Genomic DNA, 27,920 nt, shown 5'->3' on the forward strand with positions numbered 1-27,920 from the left:
AGTGTAGCTTTGTGCTGGGCCGCGGCTGTCAGAGCTGCTGTATATCTCTCACTGACAACACTGACTGCTCCATGCAACATTTGTAGCATGCCACGCAGGCACCTAACTTCTCCAAAGTCAAGAAAACTTGGCCTACAGCTTATTAGTGGCCCACTCAGTATGATACTTTGACATTTTCTATACTTACCCCCCTTTTTAAAGAAACCTGACAATGATGAAAGTTAGGAGATACTTGAGGGGCAGTGGGAGGGTACTGGCATTTGTGTTCATTGCCTCTGTCATTTGGCTGCTGTTTGACATGGCTGCACTCCGTATATCAATAAACGATGTGAACAGTCATCTGCTGAAGGAGCGAGTGATAAAAGAGAGGGAAATTTTCAAACAGCAGGCCAAGGCAACACAGGTGGTGAAGAGGGGGTTTAAACACCCAGTGCAGAGGGTGGACATGGCTGCAACACATGCCGGTAAAGGGACACTCAGTTCAGGTATGAAACTAGCCCAAGTATACAGGCAGGGAGGGAAGAAAGAGGGTCAGATGTTGGGGGACATAAAGAGGGGCCATTTACAACAAGCAGGAGATAATCTGCTCAAAAGGGACCACTCTGAATCTAAATATAATGAGGGAGCTACCCTTCAAAAAGACCCACCAAAGCAGGGGGTCGCAGCTAAAAAAGCAGTAAATTTGGATCCGAATGGACCAAAATTAGAGATAAATGGAGTCAGAGATGGCTCTAATAAAGTGATTTCACCTGTAGTGCCGTTTAATATTACCCAAGTGCCACCTGGTGTTCAGAAAAACAAACCCATTAAAGCCAGAGATTCTGGACAAAATGCTCTGGACAAAAAGGATTTCAAGACAAATGTAAAAGTCAAGGATGAACCAAAGACTAGCTCAAAAGTGAACAAACTTCAGGCCGAGGAGGCACACCCTGTTAAAACAACACATCCCAACACGGATGTAAAAGGAAAGGAGGTTGACATAAAAAAGGAGGAAAAGCAGGTCAGGAAGTTTGTCAAGAGCGATGTGAATGCAGCAAAGCAACCTCCGAAACCTACAATCAAGCTCCCCGCAGGAGAGGACGCCAAGGGTAACTTGACTGCTGTCAGAAAACCAGGTGTCCACAAAGTGCTTTCTCTGGATTTGACTCACGCTCCCAGAGATGTCAACGCGGTGGGCCAGTTTGGTCAGGCAGTGATTGTTGGCAGTGATGAAGACGTGGAGGTGAAGAGGAGATGGGATGAAGGGCATTTTAATGTCTACCTGAGTGAAAAGATCCCAGTGGACCGTGCCATTCCTGATACCAGGCCTGAGATGTGAGTCTCCTTCACACATTACATCTCAAATCGCTGTGACTGACAAGCTAAATTGTCTCTTTTTTTTTCTTTTTTTTTTATGCCATGTTTTCCAGGTGTGCACAGAATGTAGTCCACGATGACCTGCCTTCCACCAGTGTGATCTTTTGTTTTGTGGATGAAGTGTGGTCCACGCTCCTGCGCTCCGTGCACAGCGTTCTCAACAGATCTCCGCCACACCTCCTCAAAGAGATCATTCTTGTGGATGATTTCAGCACCAAAGGTAAACGTTTTTTGAAAGCTTTACAGGTCAGGCTTATTACCTTGAATCGGTCTCCCCAGGTGGATAAAATTACGAACAGCAAGCACCAAAACTCCTCCTTTAGTGAACAAAAGAGAGCACTAAGTTTTCATTATTATAGGTGCTGTTTATTTCTTTTGGTTTGTCTGTAGTGGGCAGTTTGCCTAAAAAACATCACATTTACTGGTAGTGAATTCGTGTTTATCTTCATACAAAGTGCTGTTTAAAGCATATAACTGTTAGACAAAGTTATACAGTAACTAATGGTAAATTGCCTAATATTTGCAATATTTAAATTTCTTGTCACTGCCACTTCTGAATTTAGTTTCTTTCACGAAAACATTTAAGCATTTGTTAATTATTGGTAATGATTTATCACATCACAATTGGGTTGCAACTCATAATTATTTTCATTACTGATTAATCTTTCCATTTCCTGATTAATTAATTAATTGTTTAGTATATAAACCAGTGAAAACGTCCCAGAAAAAGTGTTCCCAGATTTCAAGGTGACATCTTCAAACAGTCCGAAACCCAAAGATGTAAAAAAGATTTACAATCAAACTAAGAAAATCAGCAAATTTACCTATTTAAGAAGCTGGTAGGTATGTGTGTTTCACAGTTTACTTAATGACCTGAACTATTAAGTAATTATCGAAATTAGGGCTACAATTAACAATTATTTCCATTGTTGATTAATCTGTCAATTATTTTCTCGATTAGTGGTTAGATCTGTAAAGTGTACGAAAATTGTGAAAAATGTCAATTTCTGTTCCCCGAAACCCAAGATGATGTCCTCAAATTTCTTCTTTTGTTCCAAACAACAGTCCATAACCAAAATATTCAGTTTATTATTATGAAAAACATATCATCGTAGACAAAATTGAGAAGCTAGAATGAAAGAATTTTTGTTAGTTAACACATTTTTTCTGTCAATCAACTAATCGATTTATCTGCTAGCTGCTCAAATCAGAACTGTTGATTCATTTTCTGTCTGTCAGTTCATCAACTAGCACGCACAATAAGGTCTTCAGCTTCACGTATTATTTGATTTCTGGTAGTTTGTGCAGGTTTTACCTCAATAGTTCAATGGGGCTCGATGATAAGTCAGTCTACATGCACCTTTGTCTGCTGTCAGTGTTGCAAAATAACAAATAACTTGTGAGCATGTATGCAGTAGTTTTATCACTCACTTTTAATCCTGCAGACTATCTAAAGGAGCAGCTGGATACATACATGTCCCAGTTTCCCAAAGTCCGAATCATTCGCTTGAAGGAGCGACAGGGCCTGATTAGGGCCAGACTGGCCGGAGCGGCTTCCGCCAAAGGTATGCACTGTTACGATAAATCATCTTTGCAACAAATGTTTTTAATGTATAGTTTATGTACAGAGTCGTTTGATGTGTGCATGAGGGAACATGTCCCATTAAAAAGAACAGTAACAGAATTCACATGGATGTGTAAAAACATGTGGTCAGACATAATCAATCATATATCTCCATCTATTCCAAGTATAAACTGCATACACAAAGCCTGATGTCAGTGACTATAGTACAGGCTAAACCTATAAATTCATTTAAATGTGTTTTCTTGCTGCTAAGATCTGTAGAAGAAGTGTAGAGAAAAATGTATCATGCTTATCAACATGCTATGGACTAAAAACACTACTTAAAAAGCTACATTGTTTATAGGTCATGTTTTCTCAGCTCTGGCACTTTCAAATGACCAAGTCTGAAAGTGTAAACTCTTTTCATTTTCAGCACTTATACTCAAGATGTTAATGATAACACAATCCTGTAGGCTTGAAATAATATAATAACAACCAATATTTTTCAGGTCACTGTTCTCTCAGGAAACAAAGACACACTAACAGACTAATCTTCACTTTTTGATTTAGTCATCTCTGTTCCTGAAACTCTAAACTGACACAGATAAAGGGAAAGTCTGTGATCCACTCTCTTTTATCTTGCAAATCCAAACTGTCTGACGGCTTGATGCCTCCGCTTGCACTGGTGCACACATTTAGTCGATTGTGAATATTCATATATGTAATAAACATCCTTGTAACAAACACAGACTTGGACTTGCACCTGCTCTCTCATCACATACTGTTATGCTGCTCACATAAACAACAGTCTGTCAATGAAGTCTTTACAGTTACAGGACGTCCACTGTTAATAAGCAGATATGGGTATTTGTTTAACTGCAGCAGGATGTTTGCTTTTTTCATAGGCGAGGTTCTTACCTTCCTTGACTCCCACGTTGAGTGTAACATAGGCTGGTTGGAGCCGCTGTTGGAGAGAGTCTATATGGATCGCAAGAAGGTGCCCTGCCCAGTCATAGAAGTCATCAGTGATAAGGACATGAGGTGACTTGAGTAGCAGAGTAGCAGAGTAGCCATACTGTATATGGGATGGCATCATGTTGTCGTTATGATGTATTGTTTTAATCTGTTCTGGCTCTTTCTTTTCAGTTATATGCTAGTTGACAACTTCCAAAGAGGTATTTTCAAATGGCCTTTGGTGTTTGGCTGGAGTGCATTACCAGACGAGTATATTAAGAAGAATAACATGACCATCGCAGATCCCATCAGGTACTTAAACAGAGTCCAAGACCAGGGGTTTTCCATGCTCTTATTTCTAACTTATGAGTATTTATGATTCTTGGCTTAAACTCATGTTTAGTTGTTATTTTCATGTAGTGTATGTCTTTCATTATTTATCCTTCAGATGTCCAGTTATGGCTGGAGGGCTTTTCTCCATAGACAAAAAATACTTCTATGAACTTGGTGCCTATGATCCTGGCCTGGATGTGTGGGGTGGGGAGAACATGGAGATTTCATTTAAGGTATTTGCTATCACTCATCTAATCCATGCATAAATATTAGTCATATTTGTTATAATTGCATAGAACTTCTTTCACATGACCACAAATTCTAAAATGATCCCACATGTTGCGACTTGGAACAGATCTGGATGTGTGGAGGTGAAATAGAGATCATCCCCTGCTCTCGAGTGGGGCACATTTTCCGAGGACAGAACCCTTACAAATTCCCCAAGGACAGGCAGAAGACAGTGGAGCGTAACCTGGCGAGGGTGGCTGAAGTTTGGCTGGATGAATACAAGGACCTTTTCTACGGCCATGGCTACCACCACCTGCTGGATAAAAAGGTCACTTACATCGGCAACCTCACAGAACAGATTGACCTGAGGAACAGGCTCAAATGCAAGAGCTTCAAGTGGTACCTGGAGAATGTGTATCCAGATATGGTGGCTCCATTAGTCAAAGCGGAGGGCCTGGTAAGTGAATGCTCCTGATACGTACATTGTTCCTTCTTACAACACACAACTATCTGTTTTCACTTCAACTTTATTAACATTTCCCTAATTGGATCAGTTCCAAATCAGTGTGTGTAATGCTTTCCTTTCACAACATCAGTCATGTCTTGTTCTGCCCACCAAGAACAATATAAGGAATTCATTATCTCAATCACCAATCAGTTTAAAATCAGTTTCATGAACTATAAAACACTGTGAAAGAGCTAAATTCCTGTCATATCACATCAGTCTAAAAACTATTTTCTAGTAGCAATGTTACTTTTCCATATCTGACAACTTTTGAGTTCTATTTACAGCTTAAAACAAGTAAAAATGTTTGTGGTGCTGTTGCATCACCCCTGAATATTTACTATCATCTCATGTTTCCCTGTAGGTCTTTAACCGTGGCTTAAGAAAATGCCTCAGTCTGCAGAAAAACACTCTGTCCTTTGAGATCTGTGATCTCAGCAAGCAGGTAGGTTTCATTTTATTTAACATATCTAAATGTTTTTCAGAAGAAAATGCACATATTAAGCAGATCTGGCCTCATGACTGTGATAATTATGCAGCGGGGCATAATGAGACAGGACCCAAGCCACGATAAACAAGGGTGGAGACCAAGATGAGACCAAGACATTCCAAATGTGGTCATCTTGGATTTAGAGCAGCCCCGAGGAGCCATTATTTAAAATCCTTTGCTTTTCATTCAGTTTAATAACATGCTGTTCCCTATTCACTCTGTCTTTCTTCTCCCTTTCTCTCTTATACCACAGAGTCAGCACTTTAATTACACCTGGATGAGGCACGTTCGACAGCAGGACCTTTGTGTCTCTCCCCTAGCCAAAGACAGCGGCATCACTTTACAATTATGTGATAATGCCAAGGCTGAACTCCGCTGGTTCCACAAATCCTCCAACTCAGCACTGGTACGTTAACCTTGGCTTGGGTGTGCCATGTGCTTTCTCTACCAGATTTGTTTTTCTTGCCTTCACCACTCTCTCATTTTAGAAATTCCAGTTCTCTAAAAGACAACAGAAATGATCTGTTGTTGATTTTGCTTCAACAACACATAATATTTTTTAAACCTTCTCATGTATGACTGAATAAATGAAATTAAATAAATGAAAACATTCTGCAGAATGAGGTGAATTGGCCAAGGTAATAATGATACTAAGACAAGAAGGTGGTATCAACAATACAACCACAAACAACATAAAAACACATCCAATATACAAGACATTTTGGAGATAATAACATACAAGGCATTCTTTATGCTGAACTTGTGCTCGGCCAGGAGGTGCGGGATGTTGGTGCAGTGCAGAGATCACTCAGCCAATGAGGATAACTTTCAGCTGAAGGGACCTGACATATTCTAAGAAAGGTTGCCAAATTTTTGAAATTTTTACATTAGAGCCACAAAGAGAGTGTTACATTTTTCTCTAATTTTAAAGGGTAGGGCATCCTTTATTCAACGGGTATTATGCCTCGCTAGCAATGTGAAAAAAGTTAAATGAAATAGGATGGCAGGGAATGGTCAGTGGGTAGGACACCAAACAGGCCAACTAAGGGTGAGAGCTGGATGTTAGCAGATGTGTTGGCCGAGAGTGAGTCAAAGGCAGATTTCCAAAATAGAGACAGGGCAGGATAGGTCCAGAACATTAGAGATTAGCGAGTCCTAGGTGACATTTATCACAGTTTGGATCTGTGCCAGGATAGATGCAAGGTAGTTTGATTTTAAACTGACATTTAACTCTGTGAACTTTTTTTGCGTTGTAAGAGCACATTTGAGATAATTTTTTAAAAGTTAACAGTGGAAAGTTTGCTAAAAGTAATAGATGAACAGTTAAATGGGCAACTAAAAATAACTAAATGGTTGACAGGTCCAGCTTAGTATAGTACATATGCAAACTCAACCAAACTAACCTAAACATTGACAAGAAAATTCCACTTTCACGTAGTGTTACTAGACATTCAGTTTAAAATGAACTGAAATAAATCACATTTGGAACATGACAGCGTTGATGAAGGGGCACTGGAGCTCATCTGGTAGGGATGTGGGGGTACTTCACACAAAGAAGCCAGGGAACCACAGATTTAGAGGTTAAAGCTTTGTCCATTAATTATGTCTCTTGTTTTGTCTTTGTCTAGGCAGAGCACCTCATGGCAGAGTTTGTTTCCCGACACATGTGCCTGGAAGCGGGGCCTCAGGGTGACACTCTTCGCCTCGGCCCTTGTGAACCCTCCAATGCCTTCCAGAAATGGCAGTTCACACACTACCACTCCCAGTGAAAAGACTGAATGAGTTTTAAGTGTTAAACATGCACCAATTACCGTCAGTGGCCTCATACTCCAGTAGACCTCCAGGTCTGTGGTCCAGATTCTACACAGGACACTGATGGCAGTGACATGTGTGCGCTGTGAAGCAGAGGGTGTGGGGATGTGCAATGTTTTTGATGCCTTTTATCATTATACCAACCTCAACGGACCTTGAGTTGAAACACCAGTGCCAGAATCCTGTTCAGGAAGGTTTGGTCTGGAGGGTGCTAACTTTAGAAAAGTTTCTTTACTCTGGTATTTGGGGAAAAGACCACACATGTGCCTTAAATGATTGCTTTAAAGACTGGGCTTCATGTGAATGTCCTGTAAAAAACAAGTCTGATATGTTTAGTCAGACAAAATACAATTTCACTGCCAAAGAAGAAAGGATTAACAGTGCCTCCATAGATTTAAAATGTAGAAATCTTATTTTTTTCGTTGTGTTTTTGCTCTGCTGGGACTGAATGAGTTATATTGCATGTAATTAAGAATTTACTAATTTGTATAAAACACATATTTTTGGTGAGACATCTACTGTTTTTTTTCCAGATGTCATCTACTTTACATTTGATGAGGTTCTTGGGTGGAAGTGCTGTTTCTCTGGTTTTAAATGCTGCATTATTTAGATGTAGGTTTGGTTGTGGAAACTGTATGAATTTCTTTTTTTCACTAGAGGGAAGTGTTGGTCTAAAACGCTCAATAAACCTGTGCTGTGATTTGGACTGAACTGTTATCAAACTCTTACACACAAATGGATTAAAATGTTATTTCTTACAAAAGTAGAAATAAAACAACTTGATAAGAATTTACCTCTTTATTTATTATTTGCCTTTTTTACCTCTTTATTTATTTATTTTTTATTTTTTTCTTATCCACCAATAATGATAATAATAATTATAATAGGTGTGATTTATATAGCGCCTTTCACATAGACACATATTTTGTACTTATGTTTAGGTATCACTTGATGCTTGCAGTCATAGTTTCACTGCCTCTGCATTCCAAAGATTAAGATGCTTAGTATATTGATACCAGCCTGCATCTTAGTTATTATAGCTAGTAGGATTTTAAATCCCCAAGCATTTTACAGTATGTATTTAATCTGCTGTTCAAATACCTGCTTTACATAACAAGATGTTTTCATCCTTTAACCATTGCAATGAAAAACATACCTCCTGGATATGAGATGGTAAGTAGGCATTCATCTCCAATCACATTACACAACAGATATAAATAGCATTCTTCATATAGAAATCCTATTAGTCTTGGCATTTTACGTAAGGTTTGTGTGATCTTGTGAGTTACAGCATGGATGTTGAATAAGCTTATACAATCAACAAGTTGATGTTAAATATAGATGTGAAAATTAGTTGTCATATGGTACATATGTACAGTCAGTTTCCTTTAGTGTTATTTTTATGTTATGCATCGTGTCCAGGCAGCTTTTATTTTTCCTGAAAAAGCCACCTTACAAATTCATGAACATATACTCAAAGACTTCTATCTTCTGGCGGGTGTTTCCTCTGCGGATCTTACGGTAGGACATGGTGCTGTATTTGGAGGAGGTGAGGTGGTTGAAGGATTTCTGGTGAACAGGGCTGGATTTCTCAGGCAGAGTGCAATAGCCTGGATGGGGGTCTTGCGGGAACCCTGCAGAAACATGGAAGTTGTGGTCCTGCTCTGGCTCCCTGTTACCATCACCTGACATTAGGTGTTCAGCACTAGACATCTGGGTTGGGATCACTGGCTCCCCACTCAGCCTTACATAACTCCCATCATTAGACACATCAAAGGGTTTAAGGTTTGGTGTCTGTGATTCTGACACCTCAACTGGTAGATTCTCTGAAAAGTAAAGAAAGGAAAGAACATATTTTTGTATTCTATAAGCAAAATCCTCACTCTCAAATTGATTATACTGCATAGTACTTCATTCCTCTTACCTTCCCCATATGATATATTCTGTCCAGACTGTGTTTGCAAGTCTGTCGATGTGACATTTAGTTGCAGAGATTCTCTGCAGGTGTTCAGTGACTTCTCTGCTGTTAGATTAGTCTCTGAGCCCGGATCTGCAGGATCTGATTGATTCATTGGCTCAGTTTTTGGTGTCTGGGGCTCTTTGCATTCTTCTTCTTGTTCAGTCAAAATGACCTGTGGAGTCACTTCCTTCTCCATCTCTGAATTTTGAAGGACAGTAATGACTTCTGCTCCTGGATCATCCTCCCTGTGTACATCAGCCACGCTGTTAAAAAGACGCCGGCCCCCTTTAACACCAAAATCAAAAGATGCGTTTGCTGTTATGTCCTGTTGAACTTGGTCCTCATCACTGTAAAACACAGAGTCATCCCCCTCCTCTATTGACCACACATCTCTTTCCACAGGCTTCTCCAGCGACTGAAGGGCCTCAAGGGTGATCCCACCAATAATCTCCAATACCTGGGATGCCATCTCACCCTCATCTTCTGTGAGTGTCAGGGCTTGTGAAAGCATTGTGTTCTTTTCCATCTTCATCCGTCTGTTTTCCTTTCCTCTATGATGTTGAAAATAGCCCAACTGCCCCGATGCTCTTACTGTAGTTGCTTTTTGCAGATCCTCTGCTGAATCAAAAGTCAAACAGCCTCAGGCCTGGCATTGTTATAACGTCTGGTTGCTGGCGCAGAAGAGCATTCCAAGTGTGTTAGTAAAAAACTTCTTATCCTACACTGTTGGAGTAAAGGGGGAATCCATCCTGCATTTTTAGTCCGTGCCGCAAGGTCAAACTCTCTCGTATGCTCCCTTGTGCTTGTACCATGTAATTGTGTGTGCCTGTTGAATCACTGAAGAACAGGGTTGTTGTTGTGGGTCCAACAAAGGTTCTTTGTAACTCTGGTATTTGCATATGGAGTGATTGTACTGATTATTTAATCTTTGCTGTATGACCACCCTCTTTTTGTTTTTAATCTGGATTAACATTCTTCATTCTTCTAACGTTCACTTTATTTTACTGCATATGTGTTTTTTACACATGTAGCTAAATCCTGTTATATCTTGAGTTTAAAGTGCAAAAAGACCTTAAAGATCTTAAGTAGCACAACTAAAATGCTGATATAACATTCAAATATGTTAAACAGACATATTCAAACCAGCACTTTCCTTAATATATTTTTTTAAATGTTTAATGTGTTTATGGATAATACATTATTATAGTTTATTTTTAAACCAGAGTAGGAGATCATGCAAAACATGCACTACCTTTTTCTCAGCTTTAAAGTGCATCAGAAAATGAATGCAATGGATTAACAAACCATTATATTCTCTCTCTCTCTCTCTCTCTCTCTCTCTCTCTCTCTCTCTCTCTCTCTCTCTCTCTCTCTCTCTCTCTCTCTCTCTCTCTCTCTCTCTCTCTCTCTCTCTCTCTCTCTCTATCTGTCTATCTGTCTGTCTGTCTGTCTCAGTCTAGCAGTAGCAGGAAACCAAGGAGGTGACACTCTTTACAGGAAATGTCTGGGTTTTCTACTCTGTTTTAGTTTCAAACTCTTGTACTTCCAAAAAATGTTATCAGATTAATCTTCAGTGTAGCTCCCTCCATACCTTTCTTGTTTGAATTATAATTTTTAAATTATTTTGTATTATTATGAGACAATACAGTGGTAAGTTTGCAAAAACTTAATAATTTTATTGTTCAGCAGAGTCTCCTCCACATAGACCATCTTGGTTTGAAAACATAAAGCATGAGCCAAAAATACAGCAGTGCATCTTTTTGCCATTGAAAATAAAACATATAAAAATTACAGTACATTCATTATATATAAGAAACTGTTTCAGTGTTTCTGAACACCTGAAAGTAACCTGTATGCAGCCTGAAAATAACTTTGGATATGAAAGCAGTAAAGTAGTACCTCTCCTACCCACATCCTGTTTTCAGGCTGAACTACTATACAATGTTGGTTTTGGTTTTGTGCACATGAATGTGACAGAAGTGCTCATGAAATGTTTAACAGATTCACAACAGTCTCATTTCAAAATTCACATTGCTACATGAATACAGCTACTGCACAGACTGCAGAGGTTAATGCTGATTACATTCTGTGATTTGGCATGAGGAAAAAAAAATTTTTTATTCAAGCTAGTAGGATACATTATCTCATCTATCATACATTACAGCGTGTTATGCATGCCATTCATTCAAACACTTGTTGAAAGGAAAAGCATTTTACATTTTCATAATGCTTTTGTGCCACTGCAAGTCCAAGCCAAATGTTGAACCAGGCAGGCTCACTTTAAAGGCTCAAGACCCTCTTGCGAAAACCTTGACACTGACATACGCCAAGTACCAAATTGTCCATCTCATCTATTTTGCCTATTCTTTAAAGGATTAGCCCAACCTTAAAGGGAGGGAAACCCTCATTACAGTGTCTTTTTCTTTCTGCAACTTGTTCAGAACATGAGAAACCTTGTCAACACTTAATATCATGTATAACTACAAGTCACTAGGAATCTGTTCCCGTGTCCTCCTCTTCAACTGATCGCTGGAGTCCAGGAATTAACTTGAAGATGTGTTTTCGAACACTGGATCGCCTGCTTTTCCTGGGCAGTGTACCAAACACGGAGGAGATCCTCGTTTCATCCCAGGTAGGGGAGAGGGAGCTGCTGCTATCAGCCAAACTGGAGCTGCGGGAGCGGCTGAGGGTGTGATGATGATGGCTGGAGCTTGATGAAATCCTGCTGGAGAGGCTCCGTGAAGGAAAATCCCTGGAGGAGAAGAAGCAGCCATCTTCGGTGGTGCTTGCTGCACTGCAGGGGCTGGGTAAGTTCAGATCCCCAAACACACTGGCCTGGTCACTATCATCAGTCATCACACTCCTGTAACTGCTGTCACTTGAAAAGCGTAGGCCATGGCCTTTGGGGGAGCTCAGAGTTCCCAATGAGTCCACTGAGAGGTGGAGGCTGCTGTCATTCAAGTTACCTGGAAAGATAATAATGTAGGGTCAGTGTTAGTTAAAAGCTGCGGCTGACGAGAAGTTGGCAGCAGGAAAATCGTCATCAGCTTGTCTCATCGTTTTTCAGGGGAACTCCTTTATATAGTTTACAAGTTTACACATGAATTCAGATCATAAACATTGTAGCTTTTAAATGTGACAGTGCCCGTGAGAAAGGAAGTGCTGTGGTCGGACAGCTGAGAAAAACTTCTCACCTCTCATTAGGCGTTGTTCCTGTAATGTGAGTGCTTGCAGCTCAACCAATTTGTCACGTAGTGAATGCTGCATGAACAAAAAACATGTTGGTTACACCACCCATAATATTCTCACAGTTTAAGCATGCAGAATGTATACATATAAAGATTCAATGCAAATCACACAATGCTACTGTTGTAAGCTCTCATACAGTGATGTAGCAGGAATTCAACCAGTAATTAACTATGGTGAGGCACCTTTGCTCTTTCATTATTATCAGCTGGGTTTGTGTGGTTTCAGTGACTATTGATAAGCTGCTTGATAAAAACACAGAGTTTCAGTATGTCAACAACAAACATGGGTAGGGTTGAAGAGACACACCTTAAGCAGGTTCATCCTCTTCTCCAGCTCAATCAACTTCACCACACTCCCACATACAGTCTCCATCCTGCAATGACAAACAAATACTTGCTTAAACATTTGCCAGAAAATACTCTGCATGCTGCAGGCTTTTGCTGGTAAATATTTCCATGCAGATGATTTCCCCCTACTGTGCTTTATTGTGTATGAATGACAATTTAGGAAGTTATCATTTCTATTACTTACTTTAGAGTGTTGGTTGATTCTCTTATCAGCTCAAGTACACGCTGATGAGAGGAACCTTCGATGCTGACCCCGTTGACAGTGACAATAACATCTCCTACAATAAATGAGGACACAAAAGAAGGAACTTTTTGAGAGGACAAGATGGCTTTGCATTGTATTTCAGAGTGTGTCAGTGTGTGTCTGCGTAGGTGGCTAGAAGGGTAACGTGCGGCAAGTGATATATCTGTTAGTCTATGTACACCAGAAAGGTAAAATAAGGTCCAACAGATGTCTAAAAGCCTGTGAAGGGCTTAAAGAGAGGATGTGGGTGGGTGGTTCACCTGCGGTCAGGCCAGCACTCTCAGCAGCACTGTCCTCCTTCACTTTGCACACAAACGTGCACATTTCCACTTCAGAGCTGTTCTTTAGCTGCAGGCCATAAGTCTGCAACAAGACACACCTTTGTTACAAAAGCTGCCAAGACAATACTATTTCAAACAAAATAGCTTTTAATACAGAGTGGGCTGTAATGTTGATTAAATGTGGGGACCTACCTGAATTTCAAAACCAAATGATTCATTGTCTTGCTTTTCCAGTAAAATTGTGATCCTGTGCAAAAAGAGATACAAAATAAATATTTTTAGGATCTTATTTTTATGCATTCTTTCAATAAGAAATCCCCTGCAAAAAATGTAGTATTCACATCTTTGTATGGCATAGCTGAATGATAAATTGCACATCAAATCTGATATATTTACCTCTGTGGGTCAGAGTAGTCAATCAGTGAGTTGGAGGGAGTTTGTATGGGCTGCAAACAGAGAAATGCAAATTCCTCTTTAAAATAATATAATAGATATATGAGTTGTAAACCTCTCAGGCAACTATAATTGTTGTGTGAGAGCATGTTGATCCCATAGTGTTAGCTCAAAAGATTAAAATTGTTAAAAGGCTTTTGGCCATTGACAAGGTTCTGCTGTATTGTGGATACACTGTTGGTGGTAAACTGCTGCTGAGTATCAAGCAATCCCAAACCAAAAATCTCATCAAGTTTTTATGTGTTGCATAATACAGTATTTGATTTAAATTCCAGAAGTGTGCTTGTTTACACAATACATTTACACTATATATTATAATTATTGTCTCACCTTGCTGGCTCTGGGCAGAGTGCCTGTGCTCTGCCGGTGTCGATCACTGTTTCCCCTCAGTGATCGCCTGTACCACAGAGAACTTTTCTTCCTCTGAGTATTATCCAGAATGTAATTTTCTTGGCTGCCCTGACGCTGAAGTCCATTGAAATTCATGATGGACTGCATGGTAGAGTAGTCCTCAAAGCACCATCATGTCCTGCTGCAGCAGCTCTTCAGTAACTGTGTGGCCCTGCCCCTTCTGTGCAGCTAAAAGCAAAATGTATCAAAGCGGAAATCCACGTCATGTGATGATTGTGGTCGACCTGCATCTGCAGATCACAGCCTTGCATACCTATCTTCCTGTTCACCTCATTTAACTTTTTTATGAGAATGGCTGGCCTGCTGATGTGAAAAGAAAAGGAAAAGAAGAAGCAGGTTTAAGCTTTTCTTAATATTCCCCTTTCAAACAGTCCCTTCACTTTTTGCAGTCTTAGCAATTCGATTTATGGTTTGTCAGAAATCAGCAATGCATGTGAAACTGCCACCTCACCCCTTTATCAGCACCTGTTTCCAGCCTCTCTCACTCTCAGTTTCTCAATGGGCTAAGCTTCAGGCTGAGCCTGAGTGCTGTGTTCTGCCAAGCAGGGAGACAAAAGGCTGATTTAGCTCGAGGCCAATGTCACGCTCCCTGAGCAGACAGCATGGGTCATTGGACCGAAGGCATCAGACATGGTTGGATCAAAAGAGCATTCAGAGAGACAATGGCCAATGAGTTAAAGAAAACTTAACCACAGTGGACAAACGTTAACTCACTACCACACCCATGCTTTCAAAAGGTATTTTGTTTAATCTGCACAAAGGTTTTTACACTGTGACCAGAAAATAAGAGGGCCATTTCACTTAGATCTGGAGTATATGAACCCAGCTAAAAGACTTCTGAAATAGCAGATTGCCTCACAGCAATCCGCCTCTCCCCCACTGACCCTCAACAGAACTGTTGGCCAAGCAATCACGAGACTGTCTGGAATTCAGATGTCCCATTTCACCAGGACATTACAAATCCACATTCCTAATTTTTCAATCATTAAAAGCATCACTTTTGTTATCAGTCCTTGCTCTCTCCTGCTGCTTGATAAAAGTAATAAAAGCCACAGAAAAAGCATATAGACACACTTTCATCTTTGCTTCTGTAATATGTGAGGAATGTGCATCTCTGCTAAAGTTTTAACTAGCTTGAATTGTCAAAAAGCTCAAATTAAAATGTGGGAAAGTTTTCATTTGGGTTCAAGAAAACCTCCTGCGTGAGCTTGTCTTAAGTGACAGCAACGCACAGCACAATGTTGAGCAATGACTCATTTGCAAAGTGCTGATGGCCTCAGAGTTACAGCTCTGTTTCCGCTGTCTAACGGTCATATCTAGATCGCAAACACTGTAAGCTAATAGAGCACTATGAGCGAAAGCAGAGATGAGTCATGTCAGTTAAGCTAAATGTGTGATGATGGTGATAAAATTACGGGAAATTCTGACCTACTATACTATAATCTGCACCACTCTGCACAATCAGTGCCTTTGAGATTTCTGTAGTAATGTGACACACTTTATACTAAAGAAGAAACAATTTATTTTTTTACTGACTTACTAAGGAAACACACTTAACTCCATAAAAAATGTTTATTGAACCACTGATATCACTTACAGTATTTCTATACAGAATAAATAGTGCAAAAGAAAAGATATGATGCAATGGCATTACATCCACATCTGAGCAACCACAGAAAACTGTTTTACATGAGTTAAATGTATGGATCTAAGTAAGTGGATGGTTTAAAAATCAAAAGTGGATCTTGTTTTCTGAAAGCAACATCACATTTGTGAATATTCAGCTTTTTCATACAATGCAGACATAAATTGCACATGGTGATCACTCCTCTCTGGAGTGACCAATAAGTCTTTTTAGATTCTTTAACAATCATTCTTTATTTTTCTCTGGGTCACCGGTCTGATTCTTGGAGAAGCATACGACACAATGGAGAAAATATAAGCTTGGTCAGCATAGATTCAACATCAGATAAAAAAATATATATTGTGAGTATTTTTTCCAATGGACACAGGCAGAGCTCAATGCTGTAATACTGCATTTTATATATCTGTACTCTTTGCAACATACATGATTAAATGATTGAAGACATCTAATCATTTCATTGACAAAAAATATGAACATCTGCACATGAACTGATATATTGCTGGGATAGCAACAGGCTCCTGTACATTAGCTTATTTTTAAGAGGCAACACTGCTGACGCTACATGTGTCATCCAGTAATCCTGACAACTTCATAACAGGAGGATATCAACACTGATACAAGTAAGCTATATGGAAATATGTCACTTGCCTTAGCAACAAAAAAAATAGAAGTAAACTTTAACTGAAAATGTACAGCTAGACATGAAATAAAAAGCAATGGACATATAACATGGGAACGTTTTCTCCACAGCACCAGTTTCACAAACACTACAGTGATTAATCAGATTCACACCTTTTAAAAACACAATCACTTTACATGATATGAAACACATTCACATGTACACACAGGCACGCCTGCACATATGTGGGTGAATACAAGACCACATGGTGTACAGATGTAGCTATGTGCACTTTCCCTTGTCATCATATCTGTACTTATCTAAAATCTGTGCTCTCCAAGTGAAATGTCTCCTGCTGATTTACCAATGCACAATATCCTATTGTGCTACATTTGCTTGTACATCAGCCGTTCTTTGTATTGTTTACCCTTAATATATTTGTATAAAGATGGAATAAATGTGATTTTTTTTCTTACAATTTGCTAAATTTCCCTATTTATAAAAAGCACCTTGACCCAATGTTAACAATGTGTAATTAAACATGTTGTTTCACTGATGTTTTGATGTATTGTTGGGATAGTTCAGGTTCTAGAATTTAATTTAACAATTATGTTTCCAGTTCCAGTTTGAATAAAAATATTCAAGGAAAACAAACAGTTTCACATTCATGGATAAGCTTTTGATTGTTAACAATTCAACAGCATTCAACTGTCAGAAAGCAGCAACTGAAAGATTTATGGGTCAATGACGTATAAGGATTTTCAACAACTCAATTTTAGAATAAAAAAACAAGCATATCTAATGCAGTAGTTCAAACATTCAGAATGTTGTGTACCTGACAATTCATATTACAATTTGAAAGTGATTTTAGTGGGTTTTTCAAGATTAATTGGCACTGGCCTGAAAAAAAGTCATTTGGTGCGACCATGATTCATCTTGAAATATCTTATCTAAATAAAAGATCATCATTTACAAAAATAAAAAAAAAATTCAAATACTTTGTTTCCAAACACTTTATATTACTGAAAACTTGTAAAAAAAGATGTGAAGCGTGTTAAGTAAATTCATTTATTTCAAGATGAATCATGGTCGCACCACATGACTTTTTTTAAGGCCAGTGCCAATTAATCTTGAAAAACCCACTAAAATCACTTAATTTCAAATGTATAATATGGATCTTCAGGTACACAACTTTCTGAATGTTTGAACTACTGCATTAGACATGCTTGTTTTTTTATTATTCTACAATTGAGTTGTTGCAAATCCTTATACGTCGTTGACCCTTATATGTGCAAAATTTACAGTAGTTCATAGCTTTACTTCGCCTCACAAAAAGAAGAAGACTAAAACATCTATAGACGCTCAACTGATCCCATGATGCTGTAAAAACATGTTGACAAATTTGGAATTTTTCCAGTCAAAATATTCAACATTTGGCCTGAGGGTGGCGCCAGAAGAAAAGGAAAGCTCTTCCCTAAAACAAAATGGTTACTCTGATAATTTAGGATATCCCAAAACTCAGCTTGTCAGACTTATCTCTCATTTGCATCAACTGGGCACAAAACTCTGTACCAAAAGTTGTGATCTTCAAATCAAATACTTGTCGAGGCATTTGGACCAACAAATCAACCAATCGATGGACCCCCTGTCATATAGAGCCAGACTGTGTTGCTAAATGCACAGCTGTACACCTGTTGAGTGGAGTAACCTTTGTTTTCACGGAGCTTTTAAGAAACCATTTATCTACAATAGTATAATAATAACTACGCAAAAGCACTTGAAACACTTTGAAGTACAGATTATCAGATACAGTCTGTATGTCATTTAAAAACCAGTTATGGTATCTTTTCCAGTATCCTTTGTGATTGTCAGTCAGCACACTACAATACGGTGTTTGCTACATGATATGGCACAAAAACATCACAATGTGCAACTTTTAGGCTTTGGGCACTTAAATGTCCGAGGTAGCAAAATAAAACATGTTTTATTCAATATGGCTCTTCCGACCAAAAATTCAGATGTTTGGTTCAAATAACCAACATACAATGTAGGTGTCTATATGCAAAGCTGCCACAGACACCCTCTACAATACTTTGGCACCATCAACAACCTGAATAAGCGCTCTGACTGTCAACGATGTGGTCGTTTCCTGAAGAGGGCAGCCTCAGGCAGTTCAAGAGGCAGGTTCTCCCTTGTTTGCTCCCATTTCATCTTGTTGCACCAGTGCTCATCCACAGGGCAACAAATCAATTTAATCTTTGACATCCTTGATGGCAGACAGCTGAGACACAGTTTTCTTGACCCGCAGAGCAGTGAGTCGAGCAGCAGGGTTGGCATACCAGCACTCTCTCATCAGTTTTCCTATCACACGCAGAGCCTAATGTGTCAACAAAGACAGCAAAGAATTACTTATATGAAAGTGTGTCACCAAACATATAGACAGCAGACTTAAGTTTCAGCTTCTCACATTAAATAACGTAAAGAGCTTTAGTTATATGTGCAATGAATCTCCCGCTGGCAATTATCAAAAATGAACAACACAACCTTCTCTTTGTTTTGTACAGTTTCTGTAAAGTTTTTGGATTAAGATTTTAGATGAATTGACAGGTGTCAGAAACAGATATGGCCACATTTTTTCCTGTTCATGGCTTGAAATGAGAAGTCTGACAAGGCAAGACACACAAGCAGCCAGACAATCAAATAAGTAACAAACTTCAAGAAACCTTTGATGCACATCTTTCATGTCCAGGTGCCATTTTCCAAAAACAAATTTTATACTGTCTACTTACCAAACATTTGCAACACAGAAACACTGCACCTTTTTCTAAATGCAGTAAAGCTAAATATATTGTTAAAGGTAGCATTTTACAGTGTTGTGAGTCGCTGGGAAGCAAAAACCTGCATGTAGGAAGATATCCTGGTTTTACCAAGACCTATCTTACTTCACACAGGTACACTGCAAGTTATTGCACACATTTCACAGTTTTCCCATGCAATGAGGGATTAATACCTATATTTCAGATGTGTTTACTTTCTGCTTTTACCTCCAATTAAAGTAGTTTAGAAAATGAGTTTAAACTGTTCTTTAGAGCCTGTCTGATCATCTGGCCATTTGTGTTCCTTGCCTCATTGGACTTGAGGTTACAAAGTTCCCAAATCAATTACTTTCATATCCAATGACCATGGTAAGTTTCAGTACTGAGAGAAATGATGGCCAAAACTACAGAATAGTGACGGAAATGACTCACTGCTGAATAGAATTGTTTTGTTCAGTTCATTTTCAGAGATTATTATCATGTAGTTCATTTTTTCCTATGCTAACACACCACATCGCACTTCAAATGGCAGTTTCTGTTTTCAGTTCAGTAGGAAGTTCAGTTGTGTCAGTTCAGCACAAACCAGGAAGATAAACGTGCTAAAATTAAAAATCGAAATAAAATGTTCCTTTAAGCATCTGGCATGTTTTTTTTTTGTTTTTTTAATGTGTCTTTTCCACACACTAGTGACAAGTTAGCATTATAACATCAGTTGCTTTACATGGTGATGATACATCAGACATACTGAGACTTTCTCATCTTACCTCACAGCTCTGCCACTGGTTAGGAATGTTGGGTCTCAGTTTCTGCTCACATACCACCTTCTTCATGTCTTCGATGGATGGATCTGAAGGCACCAGGTCATAATAAGGCAGCTGGTAATCTTCATGAAGTCCTGTGAAAAAGACAAAGATGGACATTTTGTTTATCATGTTTTTATTGATGCACAAGACTCGCCATGAGTACTTTGAAACAAAACACCTGTATGCGGAAAAACATTGCGAGGCGCACAAAACAATGCTTGTCTATTATTGAGATTATTACAGATTCATCAGTGCTCATGTATGTACCATTAGTGCCACAGAGCAGTTTTGCAGAAGACTTGCGTATTGAACATTTCTATGAATAGCAATAAATGAGTGTCTGTGTGCTTGTGTGTGTGAGCGCATCATTTAAGGTACCCCTAATAGAGCATCTCCGGGACAGTTCCCAAAACACCAGGCCTAGCGAGTAGATATCCGCCCGCTTGAATGACTCAAAGCTGTTTATATTGATTGTCTCATCCAGGATTTCTGGGGCCATGTACCTGCAGAGGACAAAATGATTAAGGCCAATTAAAATAAAAAAGGCACTGCGCTTCTTGGACTATTTTCTTAATCTATAACAACTACTGAAAAAACAAGTTTAGTTCATCAATCTGAACATGAATCAAGCATTACTTTTTGTTAAGAACAAAGACTTCTCCTCTAAAAGCAGAACTAAGGCATTCACTGATGATTTCAGTCCAAGGGATACTGTATGCTGTACTTCAAAGTTGGACTCTTCTGACCTTTTGATAGCACCACTAGGAAATGTCTAAAGTTTAGTCTATTAACAAACACATATTATTTTAGGTATCACTAGTGGGACTGAATTGCCACAGCACAGTGAAAAACCTGTGTTCTTGATTATAAGGGTTTAACAATGAAAATAGTGTGTAGGAAGACAACTCACTCCATGTTGTTTCAAACATTTAGTTTCTTTAAAAAAATGTTGATTCAAAGTAATGTTTTAACCTGACTAGCTTGTAAACTCAGGGGGAAATCTAGCATATCAAATGAACTGGAACTGGTGTGCAGTCACTACCAGTTTCAGTTCCTGTCAGGTGGATTTTCTGCTTTGTGTGTTTATGTTTGTGTGTTGCACTCTGACGTAAATCCAACCTCTTGGTTCCCACTCTGTGGTTAGACGGTATGTCTATGGTGTTCGTGGTGGAGTCGTGTTTGACAGCCAAACCCAAATCTGCGATAACTGCTGTGCCACTCTTTTTCACCAGGACATTTTTAGACTTCAGGTCTCTGTGAGCGATTGCAGGCTTCCCTAGAAACAAGCAGGACACAAGGAAGGTTAAAAGCCCCCCAAAACATTTATATATATATATATATTTGATCTTTTAGTGATGAGTGAAAATGGAATGTTTTGCAGGATCACTACATCAAATAAATGCACCAGTGTTTTGAGGTGCTCTGACGTGCATCTAGCTGTAATACAACAACCACTGATAAAACTTCATATCACTGATATCTGATATACTGTGTTATTACAGCAATGTTGAAACAATAAGAAGATTAATCAATTAGTCAGAAATGAATCAAAAACAAATTTCCCAGTTAATCTTTTAAGTCATTTGTCAAGCTTCTCTAGCTTGGCAAATGACTTTTTTGACATTTCACAGACTAAACAACAAATTAAGTAAAGACTCTCAGCTGATAACTGATAACAATTTTTAAGATATATAGGCTAACCATTAGTGTAGTGAGACAATTCATCTGTTATGTACATTGAGATTTTAGTATACAATGGGTTTACTGATCCTTCAACTCCTGCAATATGAAGTAACTGTCTTAAAATTCATGGTCTTGTTCAGTAATACAGCCTTACCCTGTGTGCCAATGATTTCCATGTGGAGATGTGCCAGGCCGCTGGCTATGGACAAAGCGAGAACAATCATGCCTTCCACAGAGACTGTGTACCTGTTCAGGTAGTCAAACAGGGAGCCATGCTCATGATACTCTGACACCAACCACAGCTGAGTCCAAGAGCCATTATCTGCAGCACACAGCAAATAATACAGTTACAGCTGGAACAGTTATAATTATAACTATATTTGATATTATACCTATTGAACTTATTTTATATCCAATCCAAAGTGTTCTCACACCTTTGTTGTCAGCAGCAATGAAGCCCAGGATATTTTCATGTCTGAGCATGATTGTCTGATAAATCTCTGCTTCACGGAACCAGGACCTTTCGTCCCTGGAGGAGAAGATCTTTACAGCAACATCCTCTCCTCGCCACTTGCCCCGCCACACTTCTCCAAATCGACCCTTCCCAATGGTCTCCTGCAGGACAATGGTTCGAGCTATGGTTCGCTGGACCAGCAATGGCAACCCTGAAAGACAAACAAAAAAGAAAAGATTTCCACCAGCCAGAGCATGAGCAGCAGAGGTTCATGCTCCTGCAAATAAAATATGATGGAGTGCTATATAGCATACATCTACATCAATACAGCCTGAAAAGTTTCTGATTTGACTTGCTTCATTCATTGCAATGCAGTGAAGTTTAATCCAGAATGAATGGAACAGCAAATAATCATCATCATGAATCATCATATCAACTAAGTCAGCTTACCTGATCCAGAGCCCGAGGTGCTCATGTCATAGATCAGATCTTTGAGACATTTGTCAGGCGACATGAGCATCTGATCATCCAGAGGCTCTTCTGGGTCCTGCTTGTGGGCTCTGCTGTAGGCACAACGGTGGCCCTGCACAACAAACACACCCAGTATGATCCCCATACACAGCAGGCAGGAGGGCACGATGATCACCACACAGAGCTGCAGCCTGCTCCAGCCAGGATCTTCCAAAGGCCTCTCTGTTAAAACACACACACACACACACACACACACACACACACACACACACACACACACACACACACACACACACACACACACACACACATTACAACATGACAATGTGAATTCACCAAACTTGTCTCACCAATATTTTCAGTGTATTTCTGTTAACCCATTTGCTTATTCAATTCTTAGAACAAAGAGTCATCAAAATGAAAGGACATGTGCATTTATATTTATAGTATTGTCATTGAGCATCCTCTAGTGGCCAAACATGGCAATGGACTGAAATGGTCTCATGGACAATACGCTGCATTATCATTGGTGTATAGGTGCTGCTGAAATATGGAGACAGGATTGCCTGATGTAATGAATTGCAGAAAAAACACTTTCCTGAAATCACACAAGCTCAGCAAAAATTAAGACATCAACCAGTTGACAATATTAAAACTGGAAATTGTACATTTGGCAAATGCAAAGTTATGTCTGCCAACAAATGTGTTTTACCTTTAATGTGCCAGAAATGTTCCTCATGGCCCATAAATACCATTGATCAAGAGTAATAAAGAGAAACAGAGGTACAATCTTCTTCGAAAAGAAAGTTCCACTTCAATGACATGCACTGAACAGCAGAAACTGGCACTTTGTGAGACCTTGGAATACACCGTGGGTTTGGCAAAACAATATAACCAGGCATTTCGATTGCTGACCTTCACTTTGTCTGTGGGTGGACATATCTGGATGAGACCTGGGCACAAACAAAAGTGGCAGAGCTGTTGGGCACCGTGATAATATGAGATGTCCACACATGCTGACAAAATATTGCGCCAAGAACACTTAATAGCATTAAAGCACTTGCAAAGGGTCAGTTTGGGGAGTGATGAAACCTCATAGGAGCTTCAGCTGAATGATTGTGGAGACCAGTTACTCATAATGTAATAATACAGACTTTTTAAAACATCTGAATCTATCTTTAGTAGTAACATTTTTTTTTAATCCCTAAAGCAAGAAATGTCCTCACCAAAACATGCAACATCTGCAGATGGATCAATGTACAAACCAACACATCTTGAACTAGATCACAGTTTCCTAAGACATCTTTAGCCTTTTACCTAAATACATATCCTGCCAACAGGAGCCCACCAAATATGATGCAAAACAAGACATTACTATCCTCTGCTCCAGTGGCAAGACACTTTCACAAACTGCAACTGTTTCTCAGCAAACTTGCATTCTACTTTTAAGCTGTTTGTCCATGATCTGTTTGGATTTTTGGACACAAAGGCTAAATAAGTGTTGTGTAAAGAAGTGAGATTAGACTAAGAAGAAGGCAGCACAGTGGATATCCCTGTCAAAGTGCTAAAGGACAACATACAGGTTCAGCAACACAACAACGACTACAGCCAACTGCAGTGTATCACTGTCCAAGCACCATTACAGAAGTCACAGTAAAAGCACTGCTAAACATAAACTCTAAAACAACACATGCAATTATTTAGTGAGGCAATGGGACAGATTGATTCTGGTGTCCTAATTCACAGTCACCACCAACAGCCTCGGGCTGCAGTATCAACAGTCAACAGTGGTTATTTCACACTGTGACCAGGAGTAAACATTCAAAATAGCATAAAAATTCAGGAGTAGGAAACTTGTGTTTTCCCTGTCTAAAATATGCATTGAAGTTTTGACTCTGCAGTTCCACTCAACTGTCTTTCAGCATGTTATTTATGTTTTCCAACCTGTAACTCTACTGATTTGGTTCACTCTCACCATTCTCATCAACCCCTTTTCCTGGAGCAGCAAGCAGATGTTTTTAGCAAGAAAGCTTTGATAAACCCACTGTATGCTCTCTGCCCAGCACAGCAGACAGACACAGTTAGTGGCCAGCTGATGAACATACTGGAGCGTTCAGCAGCCAAATAAACAGATATTTACCCCAGGTGTTTGTGGAGACAAAAACTGGGGTATGTGAATATTGTGCTTATTTATCACATGGTCAGAAACACGACTCCAAATGAATGTCAGTTTTGCTCAGAGTGTATTGGACAGGTTAACAGGCAATTCTGCTACCACATCTACTTTACAAAGCCATAATATGTCAACTATGTGTAATTTCAGCTTCTTATGGTTCTGCCAAGTGGCAAAAAAACAGTTTGATTTATGTATTTCATCAGTTTATGGATCCATTTTACATGAGCCCATTAAGTGTTACGATGCACTCAAAGTGGATATGTCAGAAGTACACAAAAAACTATTACACTTTAATTCATTTATTGCAGTAAAACATGAACCATGTTTGCTATGTGTAGCATTTTCCATTGCAGTTGTATATCCACAGGTGTAAGTAATCCCCCTCCACTTTAAGGCCAACTTCCACCCAACGGACCCAAGGAGAGGCATTTAACTTGCACTTAGACTACATGCCTGACAAAGTATTTATAAATCAGGCGGAGGGAGGGGAGGATCACTAACCATCGTCCCCTGGCCTCTGCCAGCTTTGTTATGTCACAGGATCTAGTAGGATCAGCATCCACCTCGTCTAGCCGGGGCCAGAATGAGTGGGAAATCCCACAGTGACTGGGCTACTGTTGCTGTTGACTGCATACTGTAACTACTGAGCAGTACTTGACTGTCTGAGCAGAGGAATCCGTTTTCTTCTTTTTCATGTTTTTTTTACGTAATCTGGTTTGTCTTTCCTACTGTGTGTAAAAAAAAAAATCAGCTTTACTGAATTACGTAAAAAACACCTTAAACCAAAGTTAAACTAAAACAGAACGAGAGTTAATATTTGCCAAGATAACATTTGTTTTCTTGTTTGCACAATATAAAATAGAACATAACAGTTAGCTAAAATTATAACAGATTAAAATATAAGATAGTATCCATGCAACCACAATAGATGTGCAGGCTGAGCCAAAGAGCCAAAAGGCAACAACATCATATTTCAGGAGCAAAATAACTACAATCAGTATTTTACCACTCAACCAAAATCTACATTATTGTTCAAGATAGAAGGGCATTAAGAGTTGACATTGTTGTCATGTTGTCTTTAATCTCTGGGGACAAGTTCACAAAATTAATAGATATTTAATTCCAGATTGTAGGACCTCTCTCAGAAATTATAAATTGGGTGTTTGTAGTTCTTGAAAATACAAGCTGAAGGTGATGACTGTTTCTGATTTCATAGTTGTGAATAATAATAAGTATGCTGAAATAATTCTGAAAGACAAGACGGCAGAGTGTTACTGTAATAGAGCTAAATGAACTGAATAACCTGAAGTTTGTTAATTTGGAAAACACTGAGAATAGCAGACCTTATATAAAGAGAATATGAGAATCATGGAATAAACTTTTCTATTATCTGTAAACTTTGTGCATAATCACCCAAACATTATTGCAATAACTTAAATAAGAGTAAATAATGGGAAAATATATTTATAATGTACTGCTTAAATTATATGTGTTGCTATTTTAGATTAAATAATATTAATATGTGATTTCCAGTTCAACTTATCTATAATTACTCAAAGGAATCACGAGGTATGCCACTCTTCAAAAGCACATTCTCAGTGTAAACATTTATAGTTTTTGTCCAAAATAAAATGAAATTAGTTTTCTTAACATTAGGTGAAAGTTTATTCATCTTAAACCACTTGAATATATGATTTACTTAAAGTAGTGCCATGTGTTTAACCCATGTTGGGGTAATACAATTCAAATAATCTTATTGACTCTACCTGGGTCTAAGTGCAGAGTCTTGTTGTTGCAGAAGTCAGTGAAGCAGCAGTTCCTCTTGGAGACATTAGGGGAGCTGTAGCAGAAAACCTGGCCCTTCATCTCGGAGGGCGACAGGCAGGACTTGACAGTCTCTTCTTTCCCATCGATCAGCATCACAGAGTTCCAGCAGGCGCCGTCTGCTGCTGTTTCACAGGTGTGGTTGGCGCACAGCTGGCACACACATTTCAGACCTGAAACACATTGCTTTACTTAATATGGTTATATAATTTTCTCCACAGACACTTTCCAGCACAACACAAGTAAATTAATTTATTTGTAACACTAAACAAACAGTATCATTCAAAGACTTTCATAGCCAGTAGTACTCTTTAGGAGCAGATTGTTATATAAGGAGGTCCATGCTCTTAAATGGTTGGAGGTGGAGGAACCAGAGTAATGCCTCTTAGTTTAACACCCAGATAATCTTGTGTTCTACTTGGAGCTGCTGTCATGCTTTGTTTGATAAGACTGTGAGTGATTGATAAGCAAGGCTGTACTTCCGGCTCACTGGAAAACACAAGCATAAATGATGACAATATTTGTTATTGTATTGTATTTGATTAAAGACAAGGTAGCACCATTAAAAAAAATAAACTAAGATATCCATAGTATAAGCAACAGTCTACACAGTATTCAGGTATTAATAATACAGTTGTAATTAACTTCACTGACATAGCAGTAACCTTTTTGATGATTTGAAGCGATAATTTGATAATTTATCTAATTTCCAATATAAACTGTGGCTGCTGTCTGAAACTCGTTATCTATGTGCCATTATTGGTTGGCATGCCAGCTAAGTCTAGCTGTAACGTTCCCCAACGAAAATATTTTTTGACAGGAAAATTCACTGCTGATGCAAAGCATCTTTGTGACAACATGTCAGTTCTTCACAGATTTACTACTGCCAGGTTCACAGGACCTTTTCTTTATTTATCATATTTTGTCAAGTACCAACAAATAGGTGAAAATTGCTTCATCATACATAAAGACATAGATGTCTCATATCAACCTGGTTGACATGAAAATAGAGAGTCTTGATGCAGTTGACTTTTGACATCTGTCAGTCTTCTGTATCATTAAATGTGAAGCCACTGAGATACTATATGTCACCATATACTTGGAATCACAGAATATACAGGAATAAAGGGGGGGGGGGGGGATAATACAGAAAAAAAGACATTGAAAATAAATTGCTTATGATAAAAAAAAATGTGTGAAAAAGTTGAACACTTGACCATCTGCCCAGTTTAAATGTTTTAC

General features: G+C 38.9%; 3 protein-coding genes across 4 annotated transcripts; 1 reads left to right on the forward strand and 2 right to left on the reverse strand.

The window, feature by feature from the left end:
• The first annotated feature begins 214 nt into the window (after positions 1-214).
• Positions 215-7,977, forward strand: LOC133992606 (polypeptide N-acetylgalactosaminyltransferase 5). The gene is made up of 10 exons (XM_062431292.1): positions 215-1,314; positions 1,410-1,576; positions 2,802-2,921; positions 3,826-3,961; positions 4,067-4,186; positions 4,323-4,440; positions 4,563-4,892; positions 5,305-5,385; positions 5,684-5,836; positions 7,059-7,977. The coding sequence occupies exons 1-10, from the start codon at positions 215-217 to the stop codon at positions 7,197-7,199; spliced, it is 2,466 nt and encodes an 821-aa protein (XP_062287276.1). The 3' UTR covers positions 7,200-7,977.
• Positions 7,978-10,859: 2,882 nt separating this feature from the next.
• On the reverse strand, positions 10,860-14,312 carry cytip (cytohesin 1 interacting protein). The gene is made up of 8 exons (XM_062431904.1): positions 14,107-14,312; positions 13,720-13,769; positions 13,516-13,570; positions 13,303-13,405; positions 12,983-13,076; positions 12,758-12,824; positions 12,397-12,463; positions 10,860-12,168 (listed from the first exon to the last, which is right to left on the reverse strand). Exons 1-8 carry the CDS (start codon positions 14,272-14,274, stop codon positions 11,693-11,695), a joined length of 1,080 nt encoding a protein of 359 aa, XP_062287888.1. The 5' UTR covers positions 14,275-14,312; the 3' UTR covers positions 10,860-11,692.
• A 4,390-nt stretch (positions 14,313-18,702) lies between these two features.
• Positions 18,703-26,789, reverse strand: LOC133992513 (activin receptor type-1C). Of its 2 annotated transcripts, XM_062431151.1 has the most exons (9): positions 26,621-26,789; positions 23,996-24,008; positions 22,658-22,896; positions 22,188-22,418; positions 21,908-22,075; positions 21,190-21,346; positions 20,449-20,573; positions 20,032-20,162; positions 18,703-18,828 (listed from the first exon to the last, which is right to left on the reverse strand). In XM_062431151.1, exons 1-9 carry the CDS (start codon positions 26,772-26,774, stop codon positions 18,703-18,705), a joined length of 1,344 nt encoding a protein of 447 aa, XP_062287135.1. In that variant the 5' UTR covers positions 26,775-26,789. The 2 variants fall into 2 exon arrangements, with proteins under 2 accessions (XP_062287135.1, XP_062287134.1); XM_062431150.1 differs by lacking the exon at positions 23,996-24,008 and having other exon boundaries at positions 22,658-22,900.
• Between the last annotated feature and the right edge of the window lie 1,131 nt (positions 26,790-27,920).

Source organism: Scomber scombrus, chromosome 13 (genome assembly GCF_963691925.1).
Source record: "Scomber scombrus chromosome 13, fScoSco1.1, whole genome shotgun sequence".
Lineage (NCBI taxonomy): Eukaryota > Metazoa > Chordata > Actinopteri > Scombriformes > Scombridae > Scomber > Scomber scombrus.

What these genes read in the sequence shown, in the direction of transcription:
- LOC133992606 (XM_062431292.1), top strand. Translation starts at nt 215, where the DNA reads ATGAAAGTTAGGAGATACTTGAGGGGCAGTGGGAGGGTACTGGCATTT. An exon ending in GGATGATTTCAGCACCAAAG is followed by an intron (nt 1,577 to 2,801) that starts GTAAACGTTTTT and finishes TTAATCCTGCAG; the next exon opens with ACTATCTAAAGGAGCAGCTG. An exon ending in CGGAGCGGCTTCCGCCAAAG is followed by an intron (nt 2,922 to 3,825) that starts GTATGCACTGTT and finishes CTTTTTTCATAG; the next exon opens with GCGAGGTTCTTACCTTCCTT.
- cytip (XM_062431904.1), bottom strand. Translation starts at nt 14,274, where the DNA reads ATGCAGTCCATCATGAATTTCAATGGACTTCAGCGTCAGGGCAGCCAA. An exon ending in CATTTGGTTTTGAAATTCAG is followed by an intron (nt 13,406 to 13,515) that starts GTAGGTCCCCAC and finishes GTCTTGTTGCAG; the next exon opens with ACTTATGGCCTGCAGCTAAA. An exon ending in GGAACAACGCCTAATGAGAG is followed by an intron (nt 12,169 to 12,396) that starts GTGAGAAGTTTT and finishes TTATCTTTCCAG; the next exon opens with GTAACTTGAATGACAGCAGC.
- LOC133992513 (XM_062431151.1), bottom strand. Translation starts at nt 26,774, where the DNA reads ATGCTGATCGATGGGAAAGAAGAGACTGTCAAGTCCTGCCTGTCGCCC. An exon ending in GGAAATCATTGGCACACAGG is followed by an intron (nt 21,347 to 21,907) that starts GTAAGGCTGTAT and finishes GCTTGTTTCTAG; the next exon opens with GGAAGCCTGCAATCGCTCAC. An exon ending in CCGGAGATGCTCTATTAGGG is followed by an intron (nt 20,163 to 20,448) that starts GTACCTTAAATG and finishes TCTTTTTCACAG; the next exon opens with GACTTCATGAAGATTACCAG.